The sequence below is a fragment of a genome, unplaced genomic scaffold (genome assembly GCF_019419815.1).
Source record: "Pyrus x bretschneideri cultivar Hongxiangsu unplaced genomic scaffold, Pyrus_bretschneideri_v1 Contig5, whole genome shotgun sequence".
Classification (NCBI taxonomy): domain Eukaryota; kingdom Viridiplantae; phylum Streptophyta; class Magnoliopsida; order Rosales; family Rosaceae; genus Pyrus; species Pyrus x bretschneideri.
The window spans coordinates 5,863,878-5,878,068 of record NW_025999787.1 but is presented as its reverse complement, the minus strand read 5'-3'; the positions used below and the strand labels follow the sequence as shown (position 1 = coordinate 5,878,068).

The window sequence follows — 14,191 nt, the reverse complement described above, 5'->3', positions numbered from 1 at the left end:
GTGATGCGTCAGAAAAAGAAGCCATGTCAAAATGAAAAAGTGGGTGGGATGTGGTGGGTGAGTTGTCATGGGCATCGGAAGTGTTTAAGGGAAAGGGAAACTGATCTTCAAAGAAAATGACATCACGGGAGACAAAAACTTTATTAAGTTGAAGATCAAGTAAACGATAGCCTTTTTGCCCATAGGGATATCCCAGAAAAACACAGCGACGGGCACGGGGATCAAATTTGGAAGGTTTATTTGGATGAGTGGAAGCAAAACACAAACAACCAAAGACGCGTAAGTGTGAATAGTGGGGAATTTTGTTAAATAGTTTTTCATAAGGTGTCTTGCCTTTAAGAACTGGTGTGGGGGTGCGATTGATAAGGTAGGCTGCGGCAAGGATGGCGTCCCCCCAAAAACGTTTTGGCATTTTGGCTTGAAAAAGGAGGGCTCGGGCAACATTTAATAAGTGACGATGCTTACGTTCAGCAACACCATTTTGTTGTGGTGTGTTGACGCAACTCGTTTGATGGACGATGCCATTCTGAGCATAAAAATTGTCAAGACGAAATTCGGGCCCATTATCACTTCTAATCATTTTGACCTTGGTGGTGAATTGTGTTTCAACCAAATGAATAAATTGCACAAGGAGATCCCGTGTATCAGATTTATGTTTCATCAAGTAAATCCATGTGCTTCGAGTGTAGTCATCAACAATGGTGAGAAAGTATCGTGCACCAGAAAGAGAAGGAACGTGATACCCCCCCCAAATGTCAATATGAATCAGTTCAAAACAGGATTTAGTGGATATAGAACTTAATGAAAATGGTGCTCTGGTTTGTTTGGCTAATGGACAAATAAAGCACTTATTAGAATCACAAGATTTATTATTCAAGAAGGGAAATAACATGGAAACAGTTTGGGATGGATGGCCTAGACGTTGATGCCAAAGAGAAGGGTTGGAAGCTTGAATGACATTGCATGTTCTTTTCTGTGGTGGATCGAGGTAGTATAGCCCCTCTCGCTCAAATCCCATCCCAATCATCTTCCCCGAGCGTAGGTCCTGTATAACACAAATTTGTCTGAGAAAAATGGTAATATAGAAAGAATCATGGGCGAGCTTACTAATGGATATTAGGTTTAACGTGAAAAATGGTACACACAAAACATGATCAAGCACCAATGTGGGTGAGAAAACGACTTGTCCAATGTGGGTGACCGTGGCAAGAGAACCAGTGGGTAGTGCAACAGTATGGTTAGAAACAGGCCTCGAGGATGTGAGAGAATTAGGGCTGCAAACGATGTGGTCCGTTGCACCACTATCCAAGATCCAAACAGTTGTAATACCATTATGCATGCATGAAAAAGCTTTACCTGAGAGTTCTTCATTGTTTGATGAATTACCAACGTGATTCGCAAAGGATGACTTGTTCTTGTTTAACATCGCAAGTATCTGCTTGCAATCCTCCTGAGAAAAGGGAAAATTGGGCATCCCATCTTTCTTGTCATACACTGCAACGTGATTACCCTTAGCAGAAGGTGGGCGATTTTGTTCAGGTTCAGCAGCCGCTTTGCGCTTGCGACAATATTCAAATGAATGGCCTTTCCATCCACAAAAAGTACACTTGATGTGTGCTCGGCAGTGCTTGGTAGTATGGTTCGTCTTGTTACACTTCCCGCAACGAAGATTTCCGTCTTCTTGTTCATTTTCTCGGCCACCAGTTTTCACGGCAAAGACTGCCGCTTCAGGTTGAGAGGGATGCTTTCCAGTTGAGACTTCTGCCTGCCTCTCATGACGAAGAACAAGGGAATAGGCCTTGTTCACTGTTGGTAAAGGCTCAAGGAGGAGAGTATTACTTCGAACGGTGGAATAGGAATCGTTTAAACCCATGAGAAACTTCATGGTTTTCTGGGTTTCAACATAGGAAATAATCTCCTTCTTCGTGTCGCAACTACATGCAGGGATAGAACACAGTACATCACGTTCGTCCCAAAGCCCTTTTAATTTAGTGAAGTACGAACTCACCGTCATGTTGCCTTGTACACAGCCATGGATCTCATTTTCTATGTGAAACAATTGAACAATGTTCACATGGGAAAACCTTTCTTGTAAATCAAGCCACATCTGCCTTGCATCTTTACAGTGGATGACACTACTTGAGATTTCTTTGGACATAGATCCTAGGAGCCACGTCTTAACCAGATTATTACACCTATTCCACTGCTACAATTCTTCATGTTTGTCTTCAGTAGGCTTCTCGACTGTTCCATCGACAAGCCCTAGTTTATTTTTGACTGTTAAAGCCATGGTCATGGATTGAACCCATGTACTGTAATTGTCTTCCACCAGTGGCTGAGGCACAAGCACTGCACCAGGTTGGTCCGAATGATGGAGATAAAGTGGGTGATTAGGATTCTCCCACTTCGAATGCGAGGTCATGCCTGAGGAGGTTGACTTCTTTTCGCTATCACCCATGGCTGCGTTTTGCTAGGGTTTGTTTGTGTGTTTGCTTTTTGTTTGCCCAGATATCAATCACTCTGGTACCATCATAGAAAACGTATAATGGAATATAGTTTTCATTATATGTATCTCCAACTAGGTTTACACCTTTTATACAAGAATACAGTAAACAAGATCCTAAACTAAAGCCTAGACACAAGGAACGTCAAGGACTAAACAAGTAAGTAAATAACAACAATATCAATTAATAATATTGACTAATCTGTGGAGATACTTTCCTTAACAGTGGTGGCGTTGGAAACACCCTAGCCGGTGTAAGCACCAGAGCTCTACGCACCATCTTGACATACTGCAACAAATAGTGGGGAATCATGATTGCAAATGGAGCTTGGATGAACAAGGAGGAGGGACACATGTGGAGTAAGAAGAGGGCAAATCAGATGGAGAGCAAGGGAAATAACAACATAAGGGAGGAAAAGAAGCGACGAAGACAGAAAAAAGAGAACGACCATTGATCTTGGCCGAAACTAGGGTCGGTGCCATCGAAATTGAAAAAAATTGTAATCATTCACACAAACGGTGAGGAACACCTTCAGGCAGAGAAAAAGTCTACCAAGGGGAGAGAAAAGTCTTTTTAACAATTTGATTCCAGTTAGCTGCTCTAAGCTTGACTTTTGAGCTAACCTACAATGGGTGTTGAATAGTAGCTACTCTCAACATGATTCGAATGCCTGTGCAAAATAAAGAATGATTGATATTTACTTTGAAATGTTTTATCTTATATGTTAATTTTGGGAATTTTCTACTATATATATACATATTGGAGGAGTTTATCATGTCAAAGTTTGGAACTTCAGTAGTGAGACACAATGAAATTTTCGAGGTTTTGATGACATATACCGAGATTCATTCGAAATTCAACTTTAGCAGCGTGATATTTGACAAGCCTTTAATACATACACAATAAAATTATGTACCTCTTGAATTTCTTATAAGCCAAGTAAATCAGATATTAACTGGATGAAAGAGGATCCAAAATTTGATGTAAAAATATGTTCCATAGAGGAGAGGTAAAACGGGTCAAATATCTTAACCGGGTAATTGCGGTCTAGACCCGGTTTGAGTTTTAAGTTAATCTCGGGCGTCGGTTTCAACCAACGGCCATGATTGACTTATGCCCATAACTCTCTTAAGCTTCTCGAAGCTCCCTGGGTTGGAGCTCAGAGGACGGTCTCGAGATTGAAAAATGGCGTCTCTGGTTCGATCAGCTACTCTCAGAGCATTGAAACCACTCTGCAATGTCACCCTAAACGACGCCGTCCTCCGCCGGTCCCAAACCCTCAGCGTGCGGGCTTTCTCCACGACCTTATCGCCGCCGTCTAAGGCGGTGGTATACGAGCAACACGGTCCTCCCGACAGGGTCACCAGGTTTAACTTTCTCTCACAATTTCACCTCTTTTATTACTCATTTTTATTTTAAATTCTTAATGTTTAAATTAGTGGTGGTTTTTTGGTTGGAAGAGTCATAGAATTACCGCCGGTTGAAGTGAAGGAGAACGATGTGTGTGTGAAAATGTTGGCTGCTCCTATCAACCCTTCTGATATTAATCGAATTGAAGGTTTATTTCTCATTTTATTTTCTGGGTTCAGTCTCTCATTGTTGTTTATTATCTGTTTGCTTGCTCAGAAAATGGAGGTAAATTTATTACTTTTAACATATGCTCCGATTTGTTGCTTTATTTTTAGGAGCAATTTTTCGGTGTATCCGGAACACGCCGACATGAAGTTAACCCAAATTACAATACGTAAATTTGTTTTCTTATAATACATCTTAGAAGTGTGACATATCAATCGCATCGTTCACTTCTAATATAACAAGTGGAATAGGACAGCACCTGCCTTTTGTTACCTCTATTTTTAGCTTGTTTTGAAAAATTCAAACAAAAATTAACATGAGTAAACAAAGTTGTAAAAAATTTTAAGTTCATGTTTTGACGACATTTTTATTGAATTTACTATTTGTTGCTTACTAGTGGGTCTTTCTTGAATTGAACCATGAAAAGGGGTGTACCCTGTGAGGCCACAAGTTCCAGCGGTTGGAGGATATGAAGGCGTAGGAGAGGTACAATCAATCGGGTCTGCGGTTAAAGGTCTCTCGCCTGGCGATTTGGTCATCCCATCTCCGCCTTCTTTCGGTAAATTCTTCATTTCAAGATCACATTTCCTTACATTTACAGTGATGCAAACAAAATATTTGAATGCATTTGGATAATTGTTTGCTTAGGGACATGGCAGACTTATATTGTGAAAGATCAGAGTGTATGGCATAAGATCAATAAAGATTCACCCTTGGAGTATGCTGCCACTGTTACGGTTAATCCTTTGACTGCTCTAAGAATGCTAGAAGACTTCACCACTTTAAAGAAAGGTATAGCAACATCTGTAATTTCTACGCTGTTTTCTTAATCGTTTTGTCACCGACTAATTTGGTTTGAATAGGAGATGCTATTGTTCAAAATGGAGCTACAAGCATCGTGGGGCAGTGCATTATTCAGCTTGCACAGCATCGTGGCATCCATAACATTAACATAATAAGGGACAGGTGCTAATACGAAAGATTTGTTTATTAAAAAATACAGTTTTCTGATAGAAGTATATTTCTTAGATTTCTGCTTCCAGAAATATACATTTTTGTCAAAAGAATCTTTATTTAGCTTACCATTGTATGCTTCCTACAGGGCTGGGTCAGATGAAGTAAAAGAAAAACTCAAAAACCTTGGTGCTGATGAAGTTTTTACAGAGAGTCAGCTGGAAGTTAAGAATGTCAAGGGTCTTCTGGTATTATCTTTTTTCCTTGTTATGGTTGATATTCTCAAGTGTCTTCCACAAATTCTGGAATCGATTAATTAATTTGTATGTTGCGGTTCGGTTCTTCCTCCACTTAGTTGTTTCACTAATCTGTTGGCGTTTAATCTGATTTATATGCCAGGGTGGTATACCTGAACCTTCATTGGGATTTAACTGTGTTGGAGGCAATGCTGCTTCTCTGGTTCTTAAATTTTTGGGGTAACATGATTTGCCGTACTATATACTTTGAACAGTGCAACGTTTTTTCAAGTGGTATTAAAATTTGACATTCTTATGAAAATGTAATGTTTTTCTGTTTAAGGCGTGGTGGAACTATGGTAACATATGGTGGAATGTCTAAGAAACCTGTTACTGTATCAACTTCATCTTTTATTTTTAAGGTAAGTCAATTCGACATTTGTGGCTTTTACTTTTTAGAGGAAAGTATATTGCACACAGAAACTTAAAATTTTTATTTCTCCGCTGAGAACTGCGAGTTAGTGTGGGTGCAATGAGGAGTAAAGGAAAACATGGGGAAATGGCAAGGGATGCTACATTAGAAATAAACGGACATGGGAAAACCATGAAATAGGAAAGGAACAATAACAAAAGCACATAAGAAAAGCTGATTACTACAAAGAAGGAAAACAGTTAGATCGTACCATTAGAGGTCAAAAGATTGAAGGTTGCATGTTCCAAAAAAAGGATTGAGTAGACCCGGTCTCATTATATATGCATTTATGGCATATTTAGTCTTGAACTATTCTGGCAAGTTTTCTTGAGTGTTAATTTTATAAGCCTAGGAGATTAATTTGATTAGAAATTCAAAGTTGTACAGTTACAGAAATCCTTTCTGGCATTTAAAACCCAGATTAGGTTAGCTCTTTATGTGGCGTAGCCGCGGAGATGAAGGGAGAAATAGGAATTATCTGTTGGGGTATGGTGGGTTGTCATGTTGGTTGGCGAGCCTTTGGATTTCATAGTTTTAAAGCAACACGATTTTTTTACCCACCAGTTTCCGTTAGTAGAGAAATTTCTCATTAGTTCCACAGATTAATGTATCTGTTTGTGATAGTTTCATTTTGCTTGTGTACTGTGTCTCGTATATCTCCGTGTGTAGGATCTTTCCTTGAGGGGATTCTGGTTGCAGAAATGGATGAGTACAGAAAAGGCATTTGAGTGTAGAGTTTTGATAGATCACCTCCTGGACCTAGCACGGGAAGGGAAGTTAAAATACGAGTAAGTTCTCTTTCGTCCACTATACCCTTTCGGCTTCTTTTCTTCCTCCAATTTTTCAAATTTCAACTGCTGTATTTTTAACATTTAGAGGCTTTCCCTGTTTGTAGGATGGAGCTGGTTCCCTTTGACAATTTCAGTGCTGCACTCGATAAGGCGCTTGGGAAACAAGGGAGCCAAGCGAAACAAGTTATCAATTTTCAGCTTTAAGCATGACGTGAGGCTTTTGTTTTGGCGATCCTTGGTTTTGTTGTAAGGTGGTGGATTTTACGTCATATGTGGGATCTCCCAGTACATAATGTAATTGTTAGAATAAATGGAAATCGACATTTACGGCATTTACTTCCTACTGGATTGATGAATGCACATATGCATGTAAGTGTCAGAGTTGATGATTCAAACAAGCGGGGAGGCCTTGAGACTAGCTACTTTAAAAACCTAGCTAGCCTTCCTAACACACACGGAGCTGGCTTCCCTGCCCTCCCACTTTTCACTCTTATCCCCTCTTATTTTGTAAGGTCATGGTTAAGCCATGTTAACATTTTATATTGGTTTTTTTTTTTATAGAGATAATAAGACAAAAAACATCAGTAATATAAAATGTTGACGTGGTTTAACCGTGACCGCACAAATAGGAGGGGATGGAAGTGTATGAGAAGTGGGCGGAGAAGCCAGCTCCATTTAACACACCGATATTCAATTGTAAGTGAGAGACAAGTAAGTTCCGGAGAAAAACGCATTATGGTTAAAAATATATCCAAATGCTAGAAATTGATCAAACGTATAAACTTACGAAATTAAAAGAGAAAAAACTTAAACATAGGATGCAATTACATTGATAGAATTTGCCCGATTCATATTCTTCTTCGGTTCTTCCTCGCATTTCGTTTGCAGTCCAAGAAACTCAAATAGCCATGATAACAACATATGAATGTCAAATTATTAGAGAGACGGACTGAAGGCGTACCTCCAACAATTGTCTACACAATTCATATGAGATTTTGTCACAAAAAACCTCATTACTAGTTGGAGTGGGATTAAGATATTTAAACTCTTGCCTTACTATTAGTTGAAGTGAGATTAGTATATTTAAATTCTTATTTTCTCAGAGATACGGTTAATATGGGATATTTTAACAAACAACATTAGACTTCGAAGGTTTAGAGGGGATAAAAGAGTGATATTTTGCCATTTCCTCCCTGCTTGGAAAATGTTTTTTAGCCATGTATGTCGTGGTGTGGTGCACCTTTATTATCTGTTAAATGTCCACGTTTTTGAACTAAAAAAAAAAAAAATATATATATATATATATATGTATATCCACGTTTCAGTTCTTTTTTTTATTAAAAGTTTGTAACCAGTTTAATAAAGTGTAATTTTTTTTATTTTTTTTATCTCCAATTAGTGACCTCTATATGCACGCCAAAATGAAGAAAACCATCCAATTAATACAATAACCTTCCACTTTTTCTTTATAAAAAATTTCCCCGTATCACCGAAGTTTTAAAAAAAGAAAAATTTACAATAAACTTCCACAAATAATAAGAAGAAAGAAAGAACCAGCAAAATATATAAAAGATCATCAAGATTCAAGCATTGTTCAAGAACCTTTATTAATTAACCTCATTTAATACATGACGAAGAACCTAATAGTACAAAGGAGAATAGTGAACATCATCCATCTTCGAAGGCTTGGCGCAAAAGAAAAATGCAAGAACGAGTGCACAAGTGGAAGCAGCCGCCAGACCTAGCATAAGAAACCAATTCTCTGTTGCCTCCTTGAGCCAAGAAACTCCACCAGAACTAACATCATCTTTCGCAACCACGTCGTACTCTGGATACCTTAGGGTTTGAAAAGCCGGATCGAACAAGTCTTCAACCCCGTGAACAATCAGCCGTCCATTGTTATAGAGATCCCATTCAGTGACTTTGACTAGGTTAAGAGAAGCATATCCATGCGTGCCGGCCGGTAGGGAAGTAACGACGAGAGGATGACCGGGCAGGAGAGTGTCGACCTTGAAGCCGCGATGGAAGGAGGCCTCCATGGAAGCCTTGTCCACCTTGAATGGAACAGCATGGTACTTAAGGAGTGTCAATGGGGGCTGTGGGTACTTGGAGTTGAAGAAAGCTTTGTCTTGTGGGCAAAAGAGGGTAACAGTGCTGTTAGGGTTTACAGCCTCAGAAGGATGTCTAGGGTAAGTGACATGGCATGATACCCTTTGTCGGAGAGGATGACTGATACCAAACCGCCGTTGATTATCTCGGATGGTTCGCGTTGGTTCGTTTCTCCGTAGGGTTGGACGGCTTCAGCTTGCATGGTGTTGGTAACAAAGAGAGGTGAAGTGAGAAGAAGAACGAGAAGAAAACGGAGTGCAAACTTGGGATCCATGGGACAAGAGAGCTAGGTGTTAGGGCGATATAATTGCATACAACAAGAGATTTAGAGAGTGTTTGGTGAAACAAAACGTGAGGCGGAACCGCATATTTATAGTACTGAGCCAGTTTCTTAATCCTTTCCTAATTCTAATTGATTTCCAAATCGTAAAGGGATATCTTTTTCTTTCTGGAAATATAGTCTCTTGGCGGTTTCCAATTTTTCTTAGGAGTTGGGATCCATGTAAATGTAATGACTTCTCCAAAAATAAATGTAAACAATTGCTAATTAACCAGACATAATAGAAAAACTTATCTCTATTAATTAATAAAACACTCATTGTCAATCAAAACCTTATGAAATTACCAGTTTAACCCTTTAATTAAAACAGAACATGAATAAGAAATATGGGGTAGAAATGTAATTTCACACAACCAAATTTTGCTTTTTTTTTTCTTTTTAAAACCTCACCTACATGTAATACTAACATATCTCTAATTAAAAAATAAAAAAATAAAACTTCCGACTCCCACATTCTCTATCACTCTCTTCCTCTCTCTTCTATTTCAAAAACAAAAATAAAAAATTTTCTCACACACTTTGTGTGTGCCCATATGCTAGTAATCACTTGCGCCTAGCAGTTTACCTTTGTGGAAAGGATAATTCATTTGGATCGACGTGAAAGTCCAACTACATTGCGTGAAAGTCCAACTACATTGCATTGCCAAAATTCATGTTGTATATTTGACAGAAGGTGACCCCTTGCTTCTTTTGTGTTACAATCCTCTTCCTGTTGCGCCCCCTTCTTCTCAGTCCACAGAGACAAAATGTAGGATTGGTGCCAATAGTTTCACGGAAGAAAAGACTCACTGAACAAGATCACTAACTAATAATACTAATGAAAATGCTAATATGATAGAAAAACTATCTTTTATATACTTTCCCCAGTTCTATTGCTACTGTGGACTTTCGTAATCGATCGGATCATATAAATATCCCTTCAACACAACATAGGTCATTGAAACGATCTCAAAGACCCATCAAAGCACGAAAGCCAAGATTTTTGGGAAAAACGATTCCTATTCGAAGAGTCACCGTATTTACAGAGTAATCCATTTTTGAGCTATGTTTTACCGCTACAACGTACTAGTTGTATGCAAATCATTCCAAAGGGACCATATACCCTATAGCTTTCTTGTTTGAAATGCTAGCTTTGTCAACTGTCACATATTTATGCATATTATGTGAATGCTAATTTACTCAAAAAGGTTCATAAGAAACTCCAACCAAAAAAGTATAAAGACGAAAACAAACTAGCTGAGCTATCTTCCCCGCTATATTCTTACTTTTATTTGGTTTCGAATCATATTGCATTTACAATATACAAACCACGTCAAATCCAAAGAAGGCCGGGAGAACCAAGCCTTCTCTTATGCCACACCAACCCTGACCTCTTACTAGATTCTCAGATTGAATCAATCCAGAAGCTTCACATTACCATATCACTCTCGTTATGAAACCGCCGTTTCATCCTCTCAACACAAAGGAGAACCCCGTCTCCCCTAGTTGATTTTATATAGAATCTCCTCACAAATGAGATACATTACCAACCTTCCGCAACCAAAAGCATCCTTCAAATGCGATGCTGGTCGGTGGAAAACACAACAGAAAGAGAATACAGGTCGCAGTCGACAAAATTATCCCAATATATTGTCTGGATTGAAGTGTAGAGACTCCCTCCATATGAGCTCCTTTATATCTTCTTCATCCAGGGATGCCTGCTCAAAGTCAAAGACGAATGGAGATGGGCAGATAGGCTCCTCATTGATCTCGTGAAGACTTGATAAAAATGGATGGTTCAGTGCTTCCTCCACTTTTCGTACATAGTGAACCAAAAAGATAAATGTGAGTACCTTGAAAGTGAATGAGAAAAGATTGAGTGTTATTTAATGGTATGAGGCTTACCAGTAATACGTTTGCTTGGATCAAAAACTAGCATTCTTTCTGCAAGATCAATTGCCAGTGGCGAGACATTTGGGATTTTCTCGGCAAAGGGTTGCTTTGGGACATGTGGGAGCTGCTTAACATACTTCCTTGCATTATCACTTCTTAAAAAGCCAAGATCTGAATCATCTGGTGAACCTAGCAGCTGTATTTGAACAATCAAGAATTTGAAACATCAAAACTATAAAATTAACAGCATAAACTTCCAAATCCTGTAACTAGTTCTGACATCCCTTGTAAAGAATATCAACAATAAACAATATACTCTGCTGACGCTAAATCACATCTATCAAGTTCAAGAGTCGCTAGAGAATATGACGAAAAGTGCATATACCTCAGTTATGAGACTCAACTGCTGAACATAGTCTTTACCAGGAAACAGTGGTTCCCTCCTAAGAATCTCCATGAAGATGCACCCTACTGACCAAATATCAATTGCTGCAGTGTATTCTGAACAGTTGAGTAGTAACTCAGGGGCTCGATACCAACGAGTTACAACATATTCTGTCATGAAATCTGTCTCTGATGTAGTTCTTGCAAGCCCAAAGTCACAAATCTTAAGGTCACAATTTGCATTGAGAAGCAGGTTACTTGGTTTCAGGTCACGGTGCAAAACATTTGCAGAGTGTATGTACTTCAATCCCCGCAGTAATTGATACAAGAAATACTGCAAGAAACATTATATGGTGCTTAAAATTTAAGTGATTTAAACCTTGATTTCAACATAACTTTCAAGGTAATCTACTACACTTTTGAGTATATACATGTTGCAAATACAACATGGCCAATACATAGTCTACATATAATCACGAGAGGGAGAGGGAGAGACAACCACAGAGAAGCATGAAATTTCAGAATTGCAGCAAAACAAACAAAATACAAATCAAATATTCAGTGTGCCTACCTGTGCATAATGTTTATGTCTGGGTTACCAGGTATCAGACTTTTAGGTTATACTAAAAAGCCTGTGACACAGTGTCGTACATGGTCTCTTACTTTATTCAAGCAAACGTATATGTCAAAATGCAAAGATACTGGATAATTAACAACAGCATTCACTGTATTCAAGAGACCAGTAGCTCTTTTTGAACAACGAAGAGCTTGATTCATCGATATCATAAACCTAATAGTTTTACCATTTGAAATTTTGAAAATAGGTTCAACATTCCTTCAAAACAATGTCCACAATATAACAACGCTCAACTTACCTGACAATGGTCATCTGTCAAAGCCTGGCTAGAGTGTATTATCTGATTCAAGTCAGTATCCATCAATTCATATACAATATAAACATCATTGAACTTTTCCCTATCTGCCGGCTTTATGATGTCCTTAATTTTGACAACCTGCAAAACAACAACCCAATTATTTCTTATTTGGGTAATATTTATCATTCAGCTCCATTTGGGTAATTCCAACTTTCCAAAAGGAAGGAACAGCAGATGAGGCTTTACATTGTCATGATCCATATGACAAAGGAGCTTTATCTCTCGAAGCGTCCTCTTCGCATCGATCCTATTGTCAAATGCATTCCCAATTTTCTTGATTGCAACCTCTTCTTTTGTCTCAGAGTTTGTTGCACAGCTGCCATAAGGGAAACATTAACCACCTCTACTCTGAATACTCTCATTGAGTAAAAATCAAGATACACATCAACACATATTCACCATAAACTCTCTCAAACTTATAAAACAACTAAACTAACAATATCTCCAGTTCAAATACAAAAGCAACCGAAATATAAAAAACAAATCGAATACTGGGTCATTGAATTTGAATCCAAAATCTATCCTTTTGGGACCCAAGAAAGGCAAAATCCCACAAAGCTAAAGCCTACCCAGTTCAATTTCGGAACCAAACTTTTCAAATCCAAGCTCAAAAGTTCAACCCTGCTATTCCCAGAATCCAAACAGATACCATTTCTAAGCCAAAAACCAATGTCAAAACAGAAACCAAAAAAGGTGTAGAGAGAGAGAGAAAGAGATAGGTACCAGACGATGCCGTATGCACCGCGACCGACTGGATGAATAGGAGGGGCATATTTGGCGGAGACTTCAAACAGATTACCCAGAATGTTGTACTGTAGATACTTGCCTCCGTACAGAGAAATCCCTTCTTTGTTTGCTTGATTAGCTTCAATATTCTCAGACTCCATCTCTTTCCTTCTTTCCTTCTAATTCTCCGAGAGAAAGGAATAAAAACAAGAAAAAAGAAAGCCCTGCGGAGTTCTCACACCGACAAACACAGGAGAGGGAGAGAGAGATATGGAGATGGAAAAGGTCGAGTGACCGCCTGAAAATGGTGAGTGAAAGCTATGGAGGGGCCATTTGGCACCACCTCTGCCTTACAGCCACCAATATCTTCTGCTTTTTTTGTTTCTTTTGGATTCCAACTTTTGAACTTTCAAATTTGAACGTGGAAAAGTAAAAGGCAGTGAGTCAAGAAATCATAAGTCAATTTTTGATCTTTTCTTTTTGGAGGCAGATTCTCTGCCCTCCCATTTTTCGTGTCATCTTGTTTGTGTGGTCACGATTAAATTACGTTAACATGTTATATTATTATTTTTTTGTATCTTATTATCTCTATAAAAAAATATAATATAAAATGTTGGCGTGACTTAACCGTGATCGCACAAAATAGGAGGACACAAAAAGTGGGATGGCAAAGAATCTGCCTCCTTTCTTTTTCTTGGGTCAAACAAAATTCCAATTTTCTTTCTCTTGAAACTTAGAAAATCTCTTTCTCTCACTCTCTATGAGAGAGACCTTCCCTCCGTTTGAGGGTTATTCTCACCTATCTGTGTGAGTGGTCCCCAATCGAGTTCAATTCCGGTGCCGCCGATCCTACCTCCGGCTGAGATCGGTGGGTTTTCTTTTGTTTCTTTCTCTCTCTCTTTCTCTTTCTCTTCTTCCATTCGCTGTTTTTTTTCCCTGGTTTTATTGGCCGATTTGCCTTCTTCTCTCCCCTCTGCTGTCTCTCATCCATATCCATCCAATTTCCGATCTTCTGTCACATTTTGCCACGATTTGTTGCGGTGTTTCGAGTTGGTGTGTATTGATCTGGTGCTTCCACTAGGTCGGGTGTTCCTTGCACCAACACCTTCTCTTTGTTGTCTGCCTTTGTTGGCAGTGTTGCTCGTGGACTACCATGAGCTTCTTCCAATTGGCTGCAGATTCTCAGTTGAATGTAGCTATGCTAGGAGTGAAGCTTGGGATTGGCTACTGGTATCGATGAGGCGAAGCTTAGTTTGGGGAACAAATTTGTCTGGATCGACATGCATGACTGCT

General features: G+C 38.9%; 3 protein-coding genes across 3 annotated transcripts; 1 reads left to right on the top strand and 2 right to left on the bottom strand.

Moving 5' to 3' along the window:
• Positions 1-1,007: 1,007 nt before the first annotated feature.
• LOC125470356 lies at positions 1,008-2,158 on the bottom strand. Its single transcript, XM_048569317.1, has 2 exons — positions 1,357-2,158; positions 1,008-1,045 (listed from the first exon to the last, which is right to left on the bottom strand). The coding sequence occupies exons 1-2, from the start codon at positions 2,156-2,158 to the stop codon at positions 1,008-1,010; spliced, it is 840 nt and encodes a 279-aa protein (XP_048425274.1).
• Positions 2,159-3,674: 1,516 nt separating this feature from the next.
• Positions 3,675-6,864, top strand: LOC103948912 (enoyl-[acyl-carrier-protein] reductase, mitochondrial). Its single transcript, XM_048568896.1, has 10 exons — positions 3,675-3,871; positions 3,965-4,062; positions 4,507-4,638; positions 4,728-4,871; positions 4,943-5,045; positions 5,182-5,281; positions 5,433-5,509; positions 5,613-5,691; positions 6,411-6,529; positions 6,637-6,864. The coding sequence occupies exons 1-10, from the start codon at positions 3,690-3,692 to the stop codon at positions 6,734-6,736; spliced, it is 1,134 nt and encodes a 377-aa protein (XP_048424853.1). The 5' UTR covers positions 3,675-3,689; the 3' UTR covers positions 6,737-6,864.
• A 3,333-nt stretch (positions 6,865-10,197) lies between these two features.
• On the bottom strand, positions 10,198-13,295 carry LOC103948911 (mitogen-activated protein kinase 13). The gene is made up of 6 exons (XM_009359999.3): positions 12,896-13,295; positions 12,359-12,488; positions 12,113-12,250; positions 11,239-11,571; positions 10,866-11,049; positions 10,198-10,773 (listed from the first exon to the last, which is right to left on the bottom strand). The coding sequence occupies exons 1-6, from the start codon at positions 13,057-13,059 to the stop codon at positions 10,598-10,600; spliced, it is 1,125 nt and encodes a 374-aa protein (XP_009358274.1). The 5' UTR covers positions 13,060-13,295; the 3' UTR covers positions 10,198-10,597.
• Positions 13,296-14,191: the final 896 nt, after the last annotated feature.

Coding starts and splice junctions, on each gene's coding strand:
- LOC125470356 (XM_048569317.1), bottom strand. CDS start 2,158: ATGTCCAAAGAAATCTCAAGTAGTGTCATCCACTGTAAAGATGCAAGG. Junction 1,046..1,356: donor AAACAATGAAGAACTCTCAG/GTAAAGCTTTTT, acceptor TGTGTTATACAG/GACCTACGCTCGGGGAAGAT.
- LOC103948912 (XM_048568896.1), top strand. CDS start 3,690: ATGGCGTCTCTGGTTCGATCAGCTACTCTCAGAGCATTGAAACCACTC. Junction 5,046..5,181: donor ATTAACATAATAAGGGACAG/GTGCTAATACGA, acceptor TGCTTCCTACAG/GGCTGGGTCAGATGAAGTAA. Junction 6,530..6,636: donor GAAGGGAAGTTAAAATACGA/GTAAGTTCTCTT, acceptor CCCTGTTTGTAG/GATGGAGCTGGTTCCCTTTG.
- LOC103948911 (XM_009359999.3), bottom strand. CDS start 13,059: ATGGAGTCTGAGAATATTGAAGCTAATCAAGCAAACAAAGAAGGGATT. Junction 11,050..11,238: donor AGTTGAGTCTCATAACTGAG/GTATATGCACTT, acceptor GTTCAAATACAG/CTGCTAGGTTCACCAGATGA. Junction 10,774..10,865: donor TCCAAGCAAACGTATTACTG/GTAAGCCTCATA, acceptor ATGTACGAAAAG/TGGAGGAAGCACTGAACCAT.